The sequence below is a fragment of the Mauremys mutica genome, chromosome 8 (assembly GCF_020497125.1).
Source record: "Mauremys mutica isolate MM-2020 ecotype Southern chromosome 8, ASM2049712v1, whole genome shotgun sequence".
NCBI classification, from domain to species: Eukaryota; Metazoa; Chordata; order Testudines; family Geoemydidae; genus Mauremys; species Mauremys mutica.
Window position 1 is genome coordinate 10,625,796 of NC_059079.1, and position 23,344 is coordinate 10,649,139.

Genomic DNA, 23,344 nt, shown 5'->3' on the forward strand with positions numbered 1-23,344 from the left:
CTTGCGGAAATGCCTGTAGTAAAAAGGTGTATCAGCACCTCTGTATTAGGTTGGGTTCAGTTTTCTGCTTGAAGCCGGGATTCAGCCTCTTGTTTATGTGAAGAATACAATGTATCTTCCTCAAAATTTACAGCACAGGAAAAATTGAAGTTTCTGGAGATTCTCAATTAATCTGTTTTTAAACATGAGACTTTTGAGAACTTTTTTTTTCACCTCTTTTCTAACTAAAGGCTGGTTTATATCATTCAGACTGTCCATTCAGTTAAAACTATTGAAATCTCATGCATGGGCTACATTTGGAGAAATGTGCCTCTAATTAAGCAAAGGTATTAACAATTACTGTATCCGGTCTTTACCTTTACACTCATAATTTTCCAGTACTCAAAATGATTGCCATTTCCTCTAACTTTCACTGGGACTTAAGACTCCCAGTTGCGTTGAAGTTACTCCTGCCCTCAGTACAGATGCCTGTCATTTAACTAATGCCCTGCCATGTGAAAGTGAGGCTGCCATGTTGTTTCTAATGGGACTGAAGGCAAATGGTGCCCTTGGTAAAGGTGCCTGCCATTTCACTAAAGTCTTGCCTTTGGAACATGAGGTGCTGAAACCAATAATGAAACACACTACAGTAATACAAAACCTTAACTATGATTTCATATCTCCCCCACAAAACACACCACACACTTAACCTGTGCATATATGTGAGTGTTGAATATTTGCTGATATTGTAATAAGAACATAAGAACATAAGAGGTAATTAAGGTTTTGTGTTGTATTGAGCAGGAGATTAATGTGTTGTGTGTAATGGGCCTCCTTTTCACTTGGAGTCAGAAGAGAGTGTGTAGTGTCTGGTGCTGTCAGTGAAAATGTGTTGATGTGAGCATGAGGGTTCATTAAGAAGTGTCCCATAATGTGATATTTTCCTTGCTTTTTTGCGCTGCATTGAGAGGTTGTTACAATTAATCTTATATGCAGTAGTGTTTTAGCTATGTTGGTCCCAGGATATCATAGACACCAGGTGGGTGAGGTAATCTCTTTTATTGGACTTACTTTTGTTGGTGAGACAAACTTTTGAGCTTACAGAGTTTACACAGTCCAGAGCTGAAGAAGTGCTCTGTGTAAGCTTGAAAGCTTGTTTCTCTCATGAACAAAAGTTGGTCCGATAAAAGAGATTACCTCATCCACCTTGTCTCCACAATTAATCTTACATGCTTACGCTCCTAAATTCCATTCACTTTCAGTGAGACTTAAGCACTTTTGAAAATGGGCATAGGTGCTTCTGAAAATGTTATGATGTGAGTGTTGCCAAGTTTGCTAGTCTTTGCAAAGGTGTCACAGTTGAATAAATTCTAATAAGATTCTTCAACCAGATTAAACCACACAAGCCACTGTTTATTCTAATAACCCATGTGAAGGATTTGAGGCTAAATGAAAGTGATAAACTTCCTTTTTGTTTGCAGATGATGAAAGCCATGAACAAGTCTAATGAGCATGTTCTAGCCGGGGGAGCATGCTTCAATGAGAAAGCAGACTCTCACCTAGTGTGTGTCCAGAATGATGATGGGAACTACCAGACGCAGGCCATCAGTATTCATAATCAGCCAAGAAAGGGTGAGATGGGACAGGTCTAAGGGAGCAGATGGAGGCTTTTCCCACCCAAAGCACCTTGCATGACTTTCTTTTGTCTACTGCGCTGCCATTAAATATGTAAATATGCCAAAACAGGTTTTGCCTTTAATTCATGGACCTTCTGAAATTAATATTTAGCACAGGAACCAGTTACAATTGTATGACTAGAGAGCTCCTAGTACTTGATGGGGGCATGGCTTCCATACATGCAGCATCATGGGAAGGCCCAATGCAAATGTGTGAATAATAAGAAAGTGCCCTATTTGCCTCTGGATTACCCTGCCCATCCTCCTGGCACTCCTTTTCAATGTCCACAGTTTAATCTGGTGTTTGAAGTACACCTCTACCCCGATATAACGTGACCTGATGTAACACGAATTCGGATATAACGCGGTAAAGCAGCGTTCCAGGGTGGGCGGGGCTGCGCGCTCCGGTGGATCAAAGCAAGTTCGATATAACGCAGTAAGATTTTTTGGCTCCCAAGGACAGCGTTATATCGGGGTAGAGGTGTATTGCATACTGTTGATGTGGATTTTTGTTCCCTATCTATGGTTCAGATCACACCTCTCTATGGTTACTGGTGGTGGTGAGTATTTGTCCAGCTGAGATTTGAGTTGGCAGCTTGCCAGTTCAAGGGCCTCACATAACTGACATAAAATGAAGCAGGTTTTCATACCCCTCAGGGACGTAGTTATACAGAGGTAAGTTTGTAGTGCAGATCTAGCCTTAGTGTACCTAACCCCTCCTCACCGAACTGCAAGAGCTTTGTGTGTGTATGTTAATTAGACCATTTGATTTTCAGGCTTTATTTTTTATTAAGACCAGGTGAAATGATGCAATAGCATCATTTTTTTTTTTAAACCAGACCATGTCAGAGTTGATAATCTTATGTAGAAGCTCCATGATGTCTCCAAATGAGTACAAATTTTTTTTCTAACCCTGAACATTCATGATCTTCACTCACAACTTCAGGATATGCGTTGGCATGTTGGTTCCTCTAGGGCTGGCACTAATTTCTAAGTAGTTATTTTCTGTACATAGAGCATGGGAGGATGGATTTCAAGGAGCTCCGTTGTGGTACTGGAGACACAATGGCCATTCCAAGGGCTTTTGCTTTTAAGCTGGCTGGCAGCTAGTTTAGAAAATTTGAGCCACTCTCCTGACTGGTCAGTAGTACAATGTCATCAGCAAAAAGCCCAAGTAAGATTGTTTCTAATTGCCCGAGGACTTTTTAAAGGTCATAATGTGCATGTTTACCCCCTAAAACAGACCCCTCATTCTTAGTGAAAAATAAACTAATTAAATATTAACATTCTTTAAGGTTGGCAAAAATTGTCCTCAGGTTTAGAATATCATCAGACAAGGGCACCCTTGCTGCCCAAGCATCTGATACACACTGGAATCATAATAACTTTGTGCTACATAATTCCTTATTTAGGTTATTAGCTTCTCTGTGGATGATACAGCTACAATACCTGATTCTTGCATAAGGCATTGCTTTGACAAGAGCCTCTCTAAAATCAGTCTTGTTATTGCAGTGACTGGTGCCAGCTTCTTTGTGTTCAGTGGAGCTTTAAAATCCTCTTCAGGCTACCTTGCCAAGTCCAGCATTGTAGAAGGTAAGGAATGAACAGCTTGCTCAAAGAACATTGCTTCCCTCCTGAAAACTGTATATTTGAGCAGTATGCACAGCTTAGTTCTTGTGCCCTGGGTATTTGAGAATCACTCTGGTTACTCGGTGTTATCTCACTCTTTAGCTAAACACAATTTTCCATTATGGCCTGTAACTTAATTTAACTGAGAAAATGAGAATAACTAGTCCAGATGCCCTGGGACACCAGTACAAGAAAATGAGGGTAAACGTGAAATACTTGGCTCCTGTGCTGGGGATCAGAGCTTACAATCCTTGACTGAAGTAGAAAATTGCAAGCATAAGAAACTTGGAGTTTATCTCCATAGCAAGAGATGAAGCCCTGCTGTGCATTAGCCTGTTCATTTTAGCCTTGCAGTGGGCAAGCTTATAAAGTTCTGAGGTTTGTATCCTAATACGTTGTCAGGTGATAGCGTGAAAGGTCAAGATTGTTTAAACTGGGTTGTCACCATAGTTCATTCTTTCTTTGCCATCAGAGTCAGATGATGGAGCCGAGTCTCCAGTTTGTGCTCTCTCTCCTATATTTTTGAGGGAGGGTCATGGCTTATAAAAGTGCCACATTAAAACAAGGCTGAGTATATGTTGTTTTGCTACATTCTTTACTTAAACCAGAAATGAATTTTTTTTTGTTCAGGATGCTGAGTTGGAAACTCATCAGCTGGAGAGTTGGAATACCTCAAGGAATTAGTAACTTGCTGTTTTATGGAACTGTTTGTTACCAAGTTACTTGTGCAAACACAGTTTATTCAGGCTGGTAATATCCAAAAGCTGAGACTTATTTTTGTTTAACAGCCTGTGTGAACTGAGTTGCTGGCTGTGGTGGGATTCCTGGTGGGCAAGTGTCCACATCACAAAAAACACTGTTACTGCTGGAGTCCTTCTTGCTGATCTCATTGGAGGCCAAATATTTGAATGATCATGATGGTTTACCTCTCATACCTTGAGGTGGGATGTCCAGAACAGCAGTGGCAGGGCTGTGCGCTTAAACTCGTGGTTGCCATTGCTAAGGTTGAAGCCGTTCTGTAGGTAGACGTCAGCTTCCACTGGTATGTCCTCCAGGCTGCATTCATAAATGTTACATGGTATAAACGACATGTTGAGGATGGGAATGCTACTAAGCCAACAGCTTTCTATAGCGTTACTACTTATGGCCTTTCAAATAGATATTGCACGTTGACATTGAATCATAATAGGAAGAATGTTTTTAGCCCTGTTGTGAATGTTCTTTCTTAAATGTGGCTGTTGGTTGTTTCTGATCATGATAATTCTTGATTCCTTAGATGGTGTAATGGTCCAGATAACTGCTGAGAACATGGACTCTTTGAGGCAGGCTCTGAGAGAGATGAAAGACTTCACTATTACTTGTGGCAAAGTAGATGCTGAAGAGCCTCAGGAACACGTTCATATTCAGTGGGTGGATGATGACAAAAACTTTAACAAGGGGTGAGTAGATGAATAATCCCTTGACACTTCTACAGTGTTTATTTGGCTCTGTTTTGTCTGCTGCTATGTGTCTGTATAGCGTACTAAGAGCATGTTCTATCTATGAAGAAGAATCCACATGCTTTGTGATTTTTAGAGTGCTCCAAGTTTCTCAGATAACATTTGTGACAAGATAAAGGAAGAGTAATCATAGAAGCGTTTGACTTTTTGCAAAATAATTCTTTATTATATATGTTTGTTAAAATTCTGAGGAGCTGATCCTGAAAGGTAAAGAGTGACTTCTTCAAATCAGTATGGACTGAAGGTGCTTAGCCCCTTGCAAAGTTGCACCATTAGTTTGAGAGATCAGACTTTTGAATCTGTTATTAAAATGGGGCTGAGGTAAATAGAACTTCAGTGCATCAGATTAGAAAGTTATCAAGGCTACAGAAAGATTTCTGCTATTGCAAATTTCCAGTTATTTTAAACCATTATACTGGTTGTAAAAGGCCACCTCGCTGCTAATTTCTGAGTGCTGAATCTTGCACGCTAGGAAAGTTTCTTATTCCTTCCACTAAGGTGGTGGTGTGGGTAAAATCTGATACATGCTGGACAGCAGCAGTGAATCTATAACCTTGAATCTGAAACCTTAACAATCAATGCAAGATGGCGAGTACCTGGCAATTTAAGCATTAGGGCATGCAATGTGATGGGCGAGGTTGAAAACTCAAAGAAGCATGGATAGTAGCAGCAGCCTAGAAAAGGAGACTGTTCTTTAGGTAAAGACATTTCACATGTGTTTGGGATCATTTGTGAAGTCCCATAGAAGTCGCCATTTCAGGGCATTAGTTGGGCTGCTTGTTCTGTTAAATTCAGGGTAAGTAACATTTTAGACATGACTGATTTGATATTTATAAATAAATAAAATTCCAATCAATGTGCAATAAATCTACATAGGTTTCTGTATGTTCCATGTGTGGAGAGCTCATCAGTCCCTTGTGAGGTCACAGCTCAAATATAAGGCTATTGCAGACCTAAGGCAAGCTACCTCTCTACTCCCCAGCCTCAACTCCACCTAGTCTAGGAGGATTTCAAGTCTAGATACTATATCTGATTGATTCCTGTGTGATATGGCAGAAAGCACTGCACTTTTCAGCTGTATTTATCTGGGGTAAACTCTCAACACAGCAGGAAGACAATTTCAAAAAGCCTGATTACTGTTGAGATCCATGCACCTGTTCACACCACCACAATTGGAATTAGTGATGATATTCAGTACATTGAGAGAGATCTTTCTCTGGAGATCTCCCTTCTGGGATAGTTTGTGTTTGTCCATTTTAGCAAATGTGGCAAATCACTGTGTGGCAGTTTAACTGCAGAGTGCTCACTTTTCAAATAACCTGCAGTGGGGTCACTTTGAGAATCCAGGTAAGTCAAAACAAGTGCCCTTCACAACCCTTATACACCTCTACCCCGATATAATGTGACCCGATATAACACGAATTCGGATATAATGCGGTAAAGCAGTGCTCCAGGGGAGCGAGGCTGCACACTCCGGCGGATCAAAGCAAGTTCGATATAAGGCGGTTTCACCTATAACGTGGTAAGATTTTTGGCCCCTGAGGACAGCGTTCTATTGGGGTAGAGCTGTATGAGGTTTTCCTTTACAATGTCCTCTGTTCTGCAAATCTACTCAGATGACCAAATTTGAAATCAGGTTTTATATGATGGCATTTAGTGTTTGGAGGCATTCTGCTAACTTAAAGTTGTTTTTCCCTTCCTCTTTCTAGTGTTATAAGCCCCATTGATGGCAAATCCATGGAGTCTATAACCAGTGTGAAGATATTTCATGGCTCAGAGTATAAAGCAAATGGAAAGGTCATTAGGTGGACGGAGGTAAGAAAACAAAACTAATCTGCACATAAAACAGGAGTCTTGGTGCTTTGTGACTAAGGAGCTATAGAATGTAGCCTCCCTTTGACCAGAAACCAACTCTACTTGCTCTGCCCACCAAACTGAAAGCAGTAAGATTTTTATGGGGAAACAACAGTGGCCTTTGCACTAGGGATGTAAATATCCATTAAAAGAATTAACTGTTTAAACAATTAAAATGATATTGTTTAATCGCTTAACTGATTAAAGGGAGAAGGGCTAGGGCTGGCGTGGCTGGGGCTGGCAAGCCGGCCGGCATGGGTAGGGCTGCTCCGGCTGGCCGGCACGGCGCCAGGGATGGGGGTTTATGACATATGCTTCTGGTTAATTGTTTAGTATTTTATATCCCTACTTTGCACCTGCCAGGAGGTCTTCAGTGACTGCATAATGTATAAGTGGCAATGTCATGCCATTGAAATGTCTTGAGGTGCTACAGAGCCCTGGAAATAAGTAACCACACATCACTGGCCATCCCACCTAGTGCACTTTTACTGAGTTTTGGGACAATCGGCATTCAAGTTGAGGGCTGAGGAAAGTGCTGTAGCTCTCCATTATCTAAAGGGCACAAGCCTGTGTATTTGTGTTGAAGTTCTGTTCAGCAAGAGCATTTAATGGAGACAAAATCCCAAACAGTTTTTAAATATCAATTATTTTGAGCTGCAAGCTGCATCTTCCCAGAATAATATCCATTCCGTGTGGTGCAGTCAAACTGCCAGTGCCAAGGAACTCAAAGCTGCTTTTATAAAGGATTGGGGTTTTTTTTGTAATACTCAATCTTAATCTTGCTCTTTATTGACCTATTAACAGTTTGGGGATGGAGCAACTTGAGCTCTGAAATGGCAGCGAAAAGACCACTCTTGGTGAATGAATTGTACGAAAAGTTAAAAACAAGGTGCCATAGTATGAATGACTTGGGTTATTTGTTTTGTCACCCAGCATTGGCCATGGTGTTACTCGACTTACAGGGCTGGAGCTGTGGATTTTGCCAGCACAGAAGTGTTAATGTTAAATGGTTCTTTGCAAACTGTTTCAGTTAATTTGCTCAGTGTTAGCTGAAGGGAAACCAGGCAAGTTTTAGCTGTACCACTCGTCAGACATGTATTCTTTTCCCAATATTCAGGGTGATTTGAGGGAATGTTTAGTTAATAACTGTATAAAAAATTCTGGCTTCTTTCAGATTGCGGGGGTTTCTACCATAACACACTATTTATTCTGAAGTCACTTTAATAACAGCATGCTTCAAAAATGATAGTGTAATTTTCTGAAGTGGAAGGGATGTTTAGTCTACTTACAATGTTTTAAAAGTCTTTTTATTTAAGGCAAGAGTGTGGAAATACACAGCAATACGTGCAGAGTCCCTTATACTACTAGGGTGTATCGTGAATTTCCGATTCAGTTAGAGCACACTCTTTTAAACAAAGTCCCTAGAGCACTTTGGGATCAATCTAGGAGTGAGAGATCAGGACCATTCCAGTCTGTATCCTTATAACTCTTAAACCCCTTTATCCCCAGTTATCAGACCTGGCTGATGGGGACTCATGCTGATGAAGACTGGAGACTTGAGTTACTTTAAATCCTGTAAACAGAATCAAATGTGAAACTTCCCCTTTAAATAGTTATTTGACAGCTCCTGTGTTAAGTTGTTACAGATTCTAGTGCAAGGGTTGGCAACCTTTCAGAAGTGGTGTGCCGAGTCTTCATTTATTAACTCTAATTTAAGGTTTCACATGCCAGTAATACAATTTAATGTTTTTAGAAGGTCTCCTTCTATAAGTCTATAATACATAACTAAACTATTGTTGTATGTAAAGAAAATAAGATTTTTAAAATGTTTAAGAAGCTTCATTTAAAATTAAATTAAAATGTAGAGCCCCCCGGACCGGTGGCCAGGACCCAGGCAGTGTGAGTGCCACTGAAAATTAGCTTGCATGCCGCCTTCGGCACGTGTGCCATAGGTTACCTACCCCTGTTCTAGTGAGTACCCCTTCCTGGTCACCCACTAGGACTGCTGTGAGGTGAATCCAAGGCTCTGCTCTGGAGCCTGAACAGAGTCCAGCCAGTGCCCACAGTCTCAGACACACTCTCAGGGTGCAGACCTTCTATCTGGGGAGTAGCTCCTCTTTGAGTCTTCAGAAAGTCCTCAAATAATGTGAAGGGCTGATCAAAAACTTTTTGCTTCATGTTACATTTCTCTAAAGCAGCAGTGTCCTTAAGTAGCTGTGTTAATTGACAGTCTTTTATATTCTTTTTACACTCAGTCTGATGCTCTTTTTTGTAAAAGCTGGTTGGTAGGTCATGTTGATCGCTCCCTTTTTGTTTTGTTCAGGTGTTCTTTCTGGAGAATGACGACCAACATAATGGTCTAAGTGACCCAGCAGATCATAGCAGACTGACTGAGAATGTGGCCAAGGCTTTCTGTTTAGCTCTCTGTCCTCACCTTAAGTTATTGAAGGAAGATGGAATGACTAAGTTAGGTCTGCGTGTTACACTTGACTCGGATCAAGTAAGTTGTAAACAGTATCTACTAGTTTAAGTTGTCAGTAATCTCGTTTTGGGGGTGTGGAGAGCTGAAAAGGGGACATGAGAGCTCAACCATTCTATTGCTTGATTCTGGAGGCTAGGAATTGGCAATATTAAATGCCACTCAATGCTGCAAAATACTTTTTTCTAGAGGAAGAGGGTGATTTTTTTCTTTCCTGTGTTCATGTAACTGTAACATGTAATTTTGACCTGTCACTCCTTGTCCTCAAAGGAAACCTGTACAACACTTCCAAAAGATGAGCCTGGAACTTAAATTCCTAACTGCTAGACACCAAAAAAATCAGTCTCATGGCTCCTCAAAGGCTTATTACAACCATTTGTAACATACTAACCCTCCTTTGTCCATGACTGCTGAGGTGTTAATTGCCTCTTTCATTTCAAATATTTTCTTGCAATATGTGTTAACCATTTATGAGTAACAATCTGTCCCATCTTGTATTTCTCTGTGACCCTCTGGTTACATTTTCCAGCCCTGTGATGGCTTGTCTCTTCTAACCATAGAAGTTGGTCCAATAAAAAGAGATTATCTCATCTAATTTTGAGACATTTTTTGTTAGTTCACATTAGGTAGTGCTTTTGACATCCATACTTGAACTCAGTAGCTGAACTCCCAAAGCAATTGCATCACTTGCAGTATGGTCAGAGATCCTGGTGGAATATCTCCTCTTTTAAAGCTTTCACTTTGTATCTTTTAGGTTGGCTATCAAGCTGGGAGTAATGGACAGCCACTGCCCTCTCAATACATGAATGATCTGGACAGTGCCTTAGTTCCAGTGATTCATGGAGGAGCATGTCAGTTGAGTGAGGGGCCAGTCATAATGGAGCTCATCTTTTATATTCTGGAAAACATCTCATAAGAGGACTTCATTTTCTGTTCAGACCTGTTCCAGCAGCAGTTGTATCTGAATCATTTGCACTTTAAAACTGGAAGATTAAGCTTTTGTTAACACTATTGGGGGGCGGGGGGAGTTGTTCCATAATTCTAAATCTTCTATGCATTGTCAACAAACAGAGGATCAGGGCAGCTTCTATACTACAAAATGTCTATGCTATCCTTGCAGCTCATACAGTTCTGTTAGAAAAATAATGCTCATATTTAAAGACTTAATTACAGTCATGTACTCTAAATGCTCAAACGGGTGCAAAGATCACTGGGGTGAAAATAAAAGATGAAATGTCAAATTTGTACTGTTTCTAGATGGACATGTAAGAAGAAACAATCAAGACCTCCATTCTGACCTCATCATAATGCCATTTGTGGTTATTCTGTAGACATTAAAAAGTAATGTTTACATTATTTTGACCAGATTATTGGTTGAAGTACATCAGAGACACTTTAGGATATGCCTAGAGCAATGCATGGGAAGGATACCTAGCCAAAAAAAATGGCATATGAGGCTGACCCATTATTCATTCTGAATGAAAGAACGGGCATATCTTGGAGAGTGGTATATAATTTAAACTTGCAGTTTTGTGTGTATATTAGGCTAGTATACTTATTTTTTCCCTACTTGTTACAAAAATTGTCACCTCAGATTTCTCAGAACCTAGAAAAACGTTGCCATTCCGTATTTTGTTTACGAATCTGTATGAATGTCAATGGTATACACCTGTCACAGGTAAAAGAAAAGTTAGCCCTAAAGTGCGGTTATGGTATTCCTGTTCCCTGAGTAGGTCCTGCTTTATAAAGAAAAGTAACACCCAGGGCACTTTTGTAAGTCTCCTCATTGCTGTAGACTATAGTGTAACACTAGTGTCATGTAACACAATTTGCACTTAACACTTCATATTAGCAGCACCATGTAATGCTTACCCCCATAACAAAAGCACAAAGTGGCTGTTGTTGCATGTTGTGCTAAAAGAGAGGCTTTTGGTTCAGCTCAGAAAACTTGCACTTGGCTCACCTACAAACAAAGGGCAGTTGAGAGGGGAGCAGCTGCTCACTTCTGCTACACAGCATTAGGAAAACGAGGAACAGCCAATAAGAATGTAGTTCCACATTCTTCCTAAATCAAATTTCCATCCAAAGAAAACGGCTAGTAAGTGGAAAGAGCTGAAAGCAGGAGTAATGAGCTGGTTTAGCCATGCATTGGAGCTGCTACTTGACTGTTATGACCCTCTTCATGGAGATAACAGGCACGTCTAACAAAACACCAGTAAATGTTTTTTTTGGAATGAGAAACACTGTTAAAGCAGTATTTTAGTGAGTCTTTGAATCTGGCCACCTTTTAGTGGGGACATCAGTCAATCCTGATTTGTAACTAATTTGCACTGTGGTTGAGTAATGTGGAAAGAGCAGCATTTGTAGAAGAGCTAGAAGTAAGCTGATACTGTGCTTTAAGCAAGCAAATAGACATAGCAGTTGGGAGAAGGGAAACAACTGTACAGGTAGCAATGTATTTTACAAAAAGGTACAACAGCTGTATAGGTGCTGAATGGAATTGTGAATAAATGGCTACTGCTTTTTAAAAAAAGTAAAACTATCACATACAGTCTAGAAAATTCCAGCTGCCACCTCAAGACATGGAAGAGTTGTAGAACTAGGTCCAACTGAATTAGTAAAAACAATCACTGGACAGGAGAGCACTTAGTCTCACTTTTTGTTTGTCATTTGGTAATAGGTGGCCATGTGCTACTCTTAAAATGTTTCTGGCTGATCAAAGTTTAAGTTCCTATACAGCAATCCAAGAGGCTTCCTGCATTTTGATTTGTTTTGCTATAAAGAAATGTAATTAAATTTGACTTGAGTTACTTTTAAATTCCCTACAACACATTTTGTTTTTGCACACTCTTGAGTGTTGATATACATGTCTACAGAGTAAGTAAAACTCTGTCTGAAAGCTCTTTTGATTGACAACTACCATAAAATCCTACTGCTGGAAACTCCATTCCAGCTTTGCCACAGCAGAAGTTTTTCCAGTTACTTGAGTTCCATTAAGTTATGCTTATTGAGGCTAAAAAACAATCTGCTCTTCCTTACCCCTAGGAGTCACTTAGGTTTGGGTTATGGTTGTGCAAAACACTATTGACTGGTGACTGACTTGTTTGCTTCAATCATAGCCTTTTAAATGACCTTAAAATTACCATATTGTTAAGAAAATGAGTACTTGTTTTAGAAAAAAATTGTACTTTTAAAATTCAGTTAGTTAACACTGCAAAAAACTGCATATTATATTTTTATTTTCAACATGTAGTTTTGTATATTAAATTTATTGAAATTAAAAACTAAATACTGTATTGTTTTAATCCTATCAGGAAGCAGAAGTGCTGCCTTAGGTTGGAGAGTCTGTTGTCTATGAACCTGACCATATGGTGCAGTAGCACTCTGACACCCCCATGCAGGCATAGCCTCCTTTTACTATCAATCATTTCTTCAGGGTCATATAGTTTAAGAACACACATCAAGCAGTTTTGGTACCATATCATTTTATGTATAGTCCATAAAAAATTCTGCAAACAGCCATGATCCAGTTTTCTACACAAATAAGAGTGGCTATTTTTCAATCAATTAGTAAGTAGCCTAGTGAAACACTCCAATCCTTCAGAAAACCCTTTGATGTTAAACAGGCCATATCAGGCTTTACTGATTCCCAAGCATTAAGAAAATGAAGGCACACAAAGCAGGCTGAGTTGGAATAAACAGTGGGGGGAACATGGCAGGCAACTGATAACCAATTCAAAACCCAGAGCTGCAACCGTATTCTAAAAAAATTCCTCATATCCTGTTACCACCTTAAGCCAAGGCACATCTAGTTAAGAGTGCTGCAAGAGCATGCAGAGGAGATGGGATACACTGCTGCTAAAGCTCTGCTTAAAGTGAACTATTTTCTTCATCCCAGGTAACTTATAGGAGGAGCATACAGATATTCAGAAGAGCCTGAGGGTGATCGTAAGAGGAAGCAGTAGGTGGTATTCAATGCATAAGAGCATATATGCCTGGAAAGGAGTTGCTTCTAGCACAAGCTAGCCATGCTGGGAGCATAAGGTCTCATTTGCAAATTAATTACTTTGCACTGCTCCAGTGAATTTTTTTAAGAGCAAACCATTAAAGGTTTCACACACCACTATGAAACAGTCCCTGCACAGGATAGTTATGAGGAGCTTATATAACATTCATTTGGTGCTAACATTAGTAGTCCCATCTTAAGGCAATTCAATCCATTTTGCATAGATCAGTTCCATTTTTCCCACTAGTAAGTTTCCAGGGCCTTACAATATTTGCCTTATAAAACTTAACACACAGTAAGGTAGTTACCAAAATAAAGACATGTTAGTCCAGTAGTGCATTCATTTAACATCTTTGGTGCTCGCAGGTAGCAGTGTCCTATGTACAAACTCGATTCTGCAGCTTTTATCATTCCTGGATCTGAAAAAAAAAACCATAACAACCATGTCTTGCCACAGTGCTAAGTAAGTATCCCACAATTAAGGCAACATACTGTTGACATTGTTCTGTCTGATGGCTAACTAGCAGCCTTCATAGAAATACCAGGCAAAACTCTTCATTAAGTTACAGTTAAAGTGATTGAAGATACCGAGTGTTAAATTATAGGTGACCAAAAGTTAGTGCTCTCAGCATCTCATGTCTAGTAATGTCACTGCTTCAAGTGTGTGGGCAAATACATCAGCCCTGGAGTATCTTAGGAGGTCTACAGCCATGCAGCCAAACTTGGTACAGTATAGCTCACTGTCACCCTGGTTGGCTTCTTAGGGTGGTGCTGAGTCTCAAAGCCCAGGTCAACGGATGAAGGGCTAAAACTAGCAGTATAGACATTCCTGCGTGGGCTGGAACCCGGTTTCTGAAATCTGATCCAGGGGAGAGTCTAGGAGCCTGAGTTCCAGCCTGAGCAGGAACATCTACGTGTCTATTTTTAGCCCTAGAGACTGAGCATGAATCAACTGACCCAAGCTTTGAGACTCAGTGCCACGGGTTTTTCTTTGCAGTGTAGACATACTCTTATAACTCAGCACTTAGTGTGATTTTCAATGCTCCAAATTTGGACCTGAGCACTAGACATCATCCAGATCTTTCAAATAATATATCAAGTCTGTAGTAGCTAGGACATGACAAATCAGGATAATATTCACCTACTTCACAGAGGTGCTAAGCTTAATTACTATTTGTACTGCAAAATGAGATATGCCAAGAAAGGTGCCATGACAGCTGGGGAGAGAGGGGAGCCTGAGACTGCTCTGAACTCTAGGAGCCTAAGGGAAGGGAGAGGATTACTGTGCATATACTTATGTCATCAACTTTCTACTAGGACAGAGTGCTTTGGAGCAGCCTTTTTGTTCTCTGTTTGTACAGTGTGGTCCACAGATGGGCTCCTAGGTGCTGTCACAATATAAATTAGTAATACTTTTTGAGAAGATGAGCTGTCCAATGTTTCTCTCTACAAGTACTGATGGCTTACAGGAGCACTACTCAGCTTTATACCCCTACACTGACAGGAGAGAGAGAACCTCCAGTGATTCACACAACAGGGTTGAGTACTGAGTAAACACTCTCCTAGGGATTCATGAGCACAGCCCAAAGCTGAGATAGCAGGGACAGTTTTAAGGATTACGGTTTCAGACAATCCATACAACTGGTACATCAGAACATTTTGAAGAAAAATGATCAGACTGATGTTGACTTTTTAGAAGTATAGTTTGGTGTATGCTTACACACAAAATCTACACTTAAAGAACGTCCAAGTTAATGCAAGCACTCCACAGCCAGGAAGTGCCAGGTGTATACAGTTGCCCAGGAAATCTTAATCCAGCTCCCTTGTGCATCCAATTTGTACACTGAATGAGGTAGGGGCACTGTGGAAAAATTGTACGTGATCACGTACTTATATTATGCACAAGAGGGCTGCATTAAAATTCCACAGGCAGCTGTACATCTGGCATTTCCTAACTTTCAAATTCTTGATTTTGCAATCTTGACTTAGAGTAGATTTCTTTGTATGTAAATTTATTCTAAAACAAAAGGTAAAAAAAAAGATGATACCTCACAGGGGGAAGAGATGCTATCTAAGCTAGATCCAAAATGGTGGATGGGAGGAGGGGAACCTTAGTTTGATTCTTCCCCTACACTCTACTGCTACAGCTGTTTTGCCAGGAACCAGGTGTTCCCTCTACAGTGTGCATGAGCCCAGTTCTTCAGAATGTTCAAGTTGTTATTTTGGCATGATACTAATATTTCCTGAAGAATGCAAGTAACAGAAGGGAAATGGCAATTTCAACAGTTTATACCACAGCTAAACCTAAATGAAATTTACTAGACAAAAGTAATGTTTCTAGCCCAAGGCCTTTCTTCCTGCTAAATTTCAAAGGTCTTATGCAAACAATAAGAAGATTACAAAAAAAAAAATCAAAATAATCTTTTATAAATGAAAGTGTTAAGCAATGTAAGTTCAGGAATTCCTACCAGTTCCTGCTATGATATTTAACCTTCACATCCAATTGATTGAAATTGGTATAAGGAACACGATCAGATTTTGAATAGAAATAACAAACATTATTTAAAACAAAAAATCACTAGAAATATAGGGAAGATCCATCTAGGAGCCTGAGCTACACAGGTAGGTCACTGACTGTGTAAGACATTCTATTTCATGCAGAGCTTGTTAGTAGCTCTCAACTTCTAGCCAGAAGCGCAGTTGGAAGAAAGGGGTGTTCATACCTTAGGATAACTAATGTTCAAGGATCAACCAGTTTTCTGTAATTGTTTGAAGATCTTGACCACTGAGTGGCTCCCTGAGTCTCACTTTCACCTCTAGTTTCCCTCCGGTGGGCTTCCTACCATCCAGAATCTGAAAGGACCACAAAAATAAGATTGCTCTCACACACACACGCACGAGTGCAAAAAGAAATACTGTGACACTGCAATGTCTTGTGGCAATCTCACTGAAAAGGGCAGCTGTTTTATGCCTCCCATGTGGTTATACAGGATCAACATAAATATTCTCTAACACTGAAATTCAACAGAATGATCAACAGGGCTGGGTCGGTTTGTATTAAAGAAAGGACTCTTATAATAGCCGAAGTTCTCTGAAAATAAATGGATTTAACCTTTCTTACTGCAGGGATGTGGCTGGTATTTTATTTGCAGACAGTATTAAGACCATGTCTACACTAGAGTTTTGTTGACAAAAGTTATGCTGCTTTAATTAAACCGCTGTTGCCTGTCCACACTATGCTCCTTGTGTCAGCAGAGTGCATCCTCACTAGCAGCTCTTGCATTGACACAGAGAGCAGTGCACTGTGGGTAGCTATCCCACTTCAACTGGCCACAGGGTGCTTTGGGAAGGGTTTGCAATGCCTCATGAGGCAGGATTCTCAATCTCATCATTTCATGGGCATCCTACATTACCAGCTGTTTTTCTACTGAAGTATATGTGTGTGGGGAGCGGGGGGGCGGGAGGGGGTGTTAGAGTGTGTGCGCGTGTGTGTAGAGACGAACTGTGTGTCTTGGGGAAGTATGTGAAAGACTGTGGGGGGGGTGTATGAGAGCAACAGAGTGTACTGGGGAAGTGTGTCAGCATGCTGTCTCAGGCTGTTCAGACAGCCGCTTGAGCAATCAATCCTGGGGGAAGAGGACACCCCCCTCCCACATCAGTCCCTGGCTCTGCACAGCAGTCTCTCCGCCCCCACTTCTCCCTCAGCAGCAGCCCACTCTGCCTGCTCGCTGATTCCACATTAATGGGTCTGTGATTCCTTCCAAGTTCTCTCACAGCCTCCTTAGCTACTGGGAGCGGCATCCTCAGCAGCTCTGTGAGCTCTCCATGCTGAGGAATGTCAGAACTTCACAGAGCTTTGAAAGGGGAGATGCGCACACTTGTAGGGCAGTGGAGTTCAAAACAGTGAGCAGAGCAGTCACAGCAGGCATTGTGGGAGACTAACTTTGCTGCAAAAAAATTTATGCCTCTCAAAGTTGTTTTATTTTGCTGCCAAAAGTAGCTTTGTAGTGTGTACATCTCTCCTGTTTTGTTGGCAAAAGCTGCTTTTTGCTGAAAAAACTGTGTAGTGTAGAAAGGGCTTACTTAGATTAATAATTTTAAGGCCAGATGTAGTAGTTACTCTCCTTGTGAAGTAACACTGGTTCTTCAAGATGTGAGTCCCTGTGAGTGCTCCACAACAACATCCCCCCGCCCCCTTCGGGTTCTCATCACACACTCTGTTAGAGAAGGAATTGAGGAGGGTTCGCCTGCGCAATGCTGGTTAGACATGTGGGAGCGTGCAACGAGGGGGGAAGCCACGCATGCGCAGGCCAAACAGATACTGCTACCAAAATTCTCTGATCAGCAGCGCAGGGACGCAGACACACCTACAGTGGAGCACACCTAGGGACACTACTCAAAGAAGAGCCATTATGATCATCTAGCTTGACCTCTTGAGTAACACAAGCCATAGAATCCCACCCAGTCATTTCTGCATCAAGCCCACAATTTTTCCTTGGTAGCTAGAGTGGATCTTTAGAAATATATCCAGTCTTGATTTTAAGATGGCAAATGATGCAGAAGATATAACCTCCCTAGGGGAGTTGTTCCAATGGTTAATTACTCTAATTGGTCAGGAGTGAGCTAGCTTACTCCTTTTATCACACAAGAGGGAAGGGACGAGGTTGTAGCATGTTAGTCTGATGAGGTTTTTACTGGATGTTGTAGAGAGGAGGCCAAGATGACATCCTCTAGGCACATACATATACACACACACAATATGTAGCTCTCACTACACCTGCATGCTCTAGCATTTTGTTATTACTACATCAACAGAAGAACAAAGCATACCTCAATGATCTCTCTAATTTCACATTCTGATTCCAGTTTGTCCAGTTTCAAATGTGCTGTTCCCACTTGCTTGTCACTTCTGAAAAGGCCCCTGTTTGAAAGAAAGTTGCCTTAGTGGAAGGGGACAGGCTTTCTTAACACATCAAAAGAGATGCATGGTATGAGGTCATGCCCCCTTTCATCAAGGTTTTAGGATTGTGACAGTGAGGGCCTGGCTACCCAGCTGTACTAAAATGGAGGAACAAAGGATTAAAGTCTTTAATCAATTAAAATAGGAGAATTAGAAGAAAAGAAAAGAGGTGAAAACTCAGAAAGTAATGGAGTAAAAGAAACTAAGCCTTGGCCTAGCACTCTAATGACAGTACCCTTCATCACTATGCAGGAAAGTCAGACTTTAGAACAGCTGTAGGACTCCCACTCTCCCCGACTGTCTTGGATACCCCATAATCAATCAAAACCTTTCAGGGGGAAAATCAGCTGGACAGAAGGTAACTGTCTCCCACACAGGATGTGCCAATGAAGCTTCTACAAGACATTACTTATTAGAGCTGGTTGGAAAAAAAAAAGTTTTTTGACAGAAAACTTTTCCATTGGAAAATGAAGTTTCATCAAAATCTAAATGTTTTGTGGGAAGTGTCAATTTCAACAAAATTTGACAGGAGAAAATGAAAAGCAATGGACTTTCTTGTTTCATTATTGTTAAAACCCTGTTTCGATAAGGTGGTAGAAATGTTTTGTTTCAACTTTGTCCTTTCAATTCATTTAGTTTCAAAAATATTAAAACATTAATTTTATTCTATTAAATACCTTATATAATAGTTTAAACATTACTGAAACCTTTTTGAAATTAAAACACTTTTTTCAAAATTTCTATTTTGTGGAAAATTTTAATATTTTGTTTCGATTCAGAATGAAACCAATTCTGAAGTGTTAGTTTACCACATAATGAAAATTCCATTTTCCAGCCAGCTCTATTATTTACATAGCACTGTGTCTTTGTATGGCATTTTACAGAGCATGGCACTTACAAGCAAGTAGTAGCCAGAGAGAGTCTGGAGCTAATGCAGTCCTCTGAAGAATGGTCAAAGGGTAATCCAGGTTCAGAGACCACACCACATTCTGATATCTGGCTGGCTCAGATGGCGACAAAATACTTTGAGACAGGCACATACTGACTGCCAAGGCTGGAAAAGTGATTTTATGGCGCTTTTCACACAACACACAATTCAAGATCATGATGGGAACCAGTGTATGCTGGAATGACTAATGGTTCCAAAGAACATGGTATTGAGAGAATGATTAGAAAAATTCTCCTCAGTTTTTTACAGCTAAACAGTTTTGTAATCAGCAATATGTCTTTCCAAAGTGTTAGCCTCGAGCCCCAGGCTCAAGCCATTTTGTAGAATCTTGAGTGGCCTTTATTTTATATAAATTTATCTTGATACATCTCACTTGTAATATCTGAACCTTGGCTGTTGACGCTGCAGACATAATTGTAAGTTTCCTTCAGGATGTTGAGTATTTATTATCTTCTTTCAAATGTCCACATGACTAGCACATTCCTTTCCATTTCCAGGTGAATAGTTTTAACAGCACCAGATATGAGCCCTGTTGCTGTACCATCCTTCCCTGCTGGGAGCATGAGGGGAGATTCCAGCATATCTAAAGAGGTTTGAGAATTGCCAGGCCAAGAAGTGGTGACCAGAATTATTGTGCCTTGTTCCTTTTTGTGACCTTCTTTAACATCTTCATTATCAGCAGAGTGGGAGGCATAAATGAGATCCTCCTGAGATAAGATTTCCATAGTCTGATTCAGTGCAATTACTGGCTGGGAGGGAAGCATGAAATTCTGCAAGGTCCCACTGCATGAGATCAACATGCCCAGGGACTGAGTTAGGGATTTTAGTACAGTAAGGGGGGAAGGGGAAACAGTGTTTGACAAATCAAGCACACTATCTTCCGCTTCCTCTCTTCTGAGATAAAGACTATCCTGGCCAGCATCCAGAACAACCCACAGATGCTGGAGATTTGTGAAGGCTGTAGTTGTATCTCCCCCATTCTTTATTTCAGAGCCACATTCCTGAAGAGATATAATGATGGTTGCTATGCCCTGCTATGACTTTGGATGAGGGTCTGACGAGATGGTCATCCAGAAAATGGGTAGATGTGGGTCTTTTCTTTTTGAGGGAAGCTATCAGGACAACTGGGATCTTCATAAATACATGTGGATGCTGTTAAGTCTGAAACGTGAGTGCTCTGTATTGAAAAGTGTTTCCTTTTAAGAAAAACCCAAAAAGCATCTCCACCGATGACAACTCATCATTAAATCTGAGGGAGATTTATCATTACATACTGAAGATAAAGAGTGTTGGGAAGGATGTACTGTAATGTCTCTGTCAGTTTGTTTCAGAAATGTGAAATTCAGTATGCCTTGCATGGCTGTTTCTCTTCTGAAACACAAACATACCTGATTGTGCGCCACAACACTTGTTTCTCCATGGAACAGGCTCTATCATTCTGAAATGTAAGGCGGTCTACTGCATATTTATTTTCTGAGGCTATAAGGGATTTTTCTTAAATTAGAGGAAAAGGGTAGACTTGGACCAAGATTTAAAAAAAAAAAAAAAGTTGAAAGTCAGGGTGATCAGCACTTCTAAAAATCAGACCATTTAATTCAGGTACCTGTGGGCTTGGGAGCCTAATTTTAGGCACTCATTTTTTAAAACCATGGCATTGTTCCTGGGAGAAGAACATAGATCTACTGAATATACTCCTCTGATTGTCTCAAGTATCCATTTTTCCTCCATGGTTGATTCTTGGGTTTAACCTCCCAGACAGGAGGGGCCAGATTCTGCATAGCTCCTTCTGAAAGGTGCATCACAGAAGGCACAGCCACTGCAATGGTGTAAAAGGGCTTCAATAGAGCCAGAAAGTGGCCCAACATGTCCTCAAACTTTGGGAAGCCAAAGTCCTGTCGAGGTTTCTAAGTTATGGTTTCTATAGAAGCCTATTATGTAAATCTTCCAACTCCCCAAAATGTCTGCCTCTTCCTAGTGTGTGATATCTATGCTGGTTCTTGGAACAGTAGTAACCTTAAAGAGAATATCCGCTGAGGTAATATGGACTGAAATCTCTGATTGGAATGAGAGGAATGTGGGACTTCTTCCACCTTATCCAAAGCCTCTGTGTCAGCTTTATCTATACACTTCCCAAACAGCCTGTACCACTGGAATATATAGAAGACATCATCTGATGTTGGAAGCAATTTTGCTGTGCATATATGTTATGTTGTGCTCCTGGGTGGGTTGTCAGCAGCAGAGACTGAACCTGGGACCTTTGGCTCTTAAAGCAGGAACCTCTATTGTTTAAGCTAAAGGACCCAGCTCTGTTACCCAAGACTGTAGCAGGCTGATGAACCTCCATATGCAACCCAGCCACCACTAGATGAAACAGTGCACCACTCTGAATGGGTGTGGGCTACACAGACGGAGCAACAGATGCTGCCAGGCCACTACACTGGAAGCCTTGGAATATGCAGCAAATTGTAATCAGGTGAAGCACCTGAAAGCTATTGCTAGGGAAAATTTAATTTAAAATAGATTTCATTTTGTTTTGCCCTGATGGCTTCACATTTCTGTAAGCTTGCCCATCCAAGCAAGAGCAGCTCTGGCAAAACAAGAGGATGCAGTCAGTGCTGCCAGAGCCAGAGGCACTGATGATCCAATTTTCCTGCCTCTGGGTTCCTTTGGCAGAAGCTCTCTCTCAGATGGTGCGACTGTGACCTTTACTGTTGAATCTGCACTGACATGACAAAGTCCTATAGGAGCGTCTAGAATTGTGAAGTTACCTGTTAGAGTGTTTCATCTTGCTAGGAAATTTCCTGTGTGTTATTCATATCCTCATCATAAACCAGGTGAAGAGGAATTAGAAAACTCTCCTTCAGCAGGTTTTTGGTGTTTTTTTCTTTTGTTCATGAACCTTTAAAGTTAAGTTTTTAGCTCTAATTATTTTTTATTTAACACAAGAGCCTGCAAAGACAGACCCCATCTCTGATTAATTCTGGTGAGTCCACAGCTGAGAATATGAAGTGTCTCACTCCAGGCCATGGCTTCAGAAGTTTCATTTGTTCAGAACCAATTTTAACAACATATTGCATCTGTCTTCTGCTTCCAGGCAGAGCATGAAACATTTTAACTTAATTTGGCCACAATCCACCATTTCTAAAGTAGACACATTTGAATACGGAGCATACCCACAGTAAATATTCATTTACATGGCACTGTAATTGTACACAGCCCGGCATATTAGTAGTGTGATGCCAAAAAATATAGTAAGAGGATCTCTTGGCACACAGGCTGGAAAGTTTATAAGCAAGAGTTGTGGGTAGGCTTTAGGATTGGAATGTATTAGGCAATGGGGCAGGTTCCAAATGAATGTTCTGAAGGAGAGTGAAAGTGTCACCACTTCAGGAAAGATGTGGATAAACTGAAGAAACTCCAAAGAAAAGCAACAAAAATGATAAAAGGTTTAGAAAACCTGACCTATGAGGAAAAGTTTTTTTAAAAAAAGGGGCATGCTTATTCTTGAGAAGAGAAGACTGAGGGGGGACTTGATAATAGTCTTCAAATATGTTGAGGGCTGTAATCAATTGTTTTCCATGTGCACTGAAGGTAGGACAAGAAGTAATGGGCTTAATCTGCAGCAAGGGAGGCTTAGGTTAGAAAGTTTTTCCTAAAATCTAACTACACCGCTACCTTGATATAACACCACCCGATACAACACAAATGTGGATATAATGCGGTAAAGCAGTGCTTCGGGTGTGCGGGTGGGGGCTGCGCACTCCGGTGGATCAAAGCAAGTTCAATATAACATGGTTTCACCTATAACGCGGTAAGATTTTTTGGCTCCCAAGGACAGTGTTATATCGAGGTAGAGGTGTATAAGGGTAGTTAGGTTCTGGAATAGGCTTCCAAGGGAGGTTGTGGAATCCCCTTCATTGGAGGTTTTTAAGAACAGGTTGGACAAAACTCTGTCACAGATGGTCTAGGTTTACTTGGTTTTCCCTCAGCATAGGAGGCTGGATTACATGACCTCTTGAGGTCCCTTCCACCCCTACATTTCTATGATTCTAAGAGCTATGAGGGATACTTTCCCTCTGGAAAGGCTTTTAGACTTCAAAGGGCACTTTGAAGGCAGTGAGACAGCCTGATGTATAAGACAACAAGGAGCTGATCCCTGGGCCAAATCATTGAGAGAGACGAGACCAACGGAATAGTGTCTGCAGGTGTTTCTTTAAAAAACAAAAACAAAAACATTACCGCTTCCTCACCATTGAGGGCAAGGGGGAGGTAGACCCATATCCTCAAAAAGTAGAGGAGAATGAGAAGCAGAG

General features: G+C 40.8%; 2 protein-coding genes across 3 annotated transcripts in view; one reads left to right on the forward strand and one right to left on the reverse strand.

The window, feature by feature from the left end:
• ZFYVE9 (zinc finger FYVE-type containing 9) overlaps positions 1–12,400 on the forward strand; it is a 97,247-nt gene extending 84,847 nt beyond the window's left edge. Inside the window, exons 14-19 of the mRNA XM_045026627.1 lie at positions 1,461–1,611; positions 3,168–3,248; positions 4,561–4,723; positions 6,493–6,598; positions 8,961–9,137; positions 9,871–12,400. Coding sequence (XP_044882562.1) covers positions 1,461–1,611; positions 3,168–3,248; positions 4,561–4,723; positions 6,493–6,598; positions 8,961–9,137; positions 9,871–10,032 — 840 coding nt within the window. The 3' untranslated portion in view covers positions 10,033–12,400. The remainder of the gene's footprint in view (positions 1–1,460; positions 1,612–3,167; positions 3,249–4,560; positions 4,724–6,492; positions 6,599–8,960; positions 9,138–9,870) is intronic.
• Positions 12,401–12,566: 166 nt separating this feature from the next.
• The window catches only part of CC2D1B (coiled-coil and C2 domain containing 1B), a 62,946-nt gene continuing 52,168 nt past the window's right edge, over positions 12,567–23,344 (reverse strand). For both annotated transcript variants that reach the window (XM_045026628.1, XM_045026629.1), the window contains exons 23-25: positions 17,953–18,043; positions 15,846–15,975; positions 12,567–13,541 (exon numbers count right to left, since the gene is read on the reverse strand). In XM_045026628.1, the coding sequence (XP_044882563.1) occupies positions 15,856–15,975; positions 17,953–18,043 (211 nt within the window). In that variant the 3' untranslated portion in view covers positions 12,567–13,541; positions 15,846–15,855. The remainder of the gene's footprint in view (positions 13,542–15,845; positions 15,976–17,952; positions 18,044–23,344) is intronic.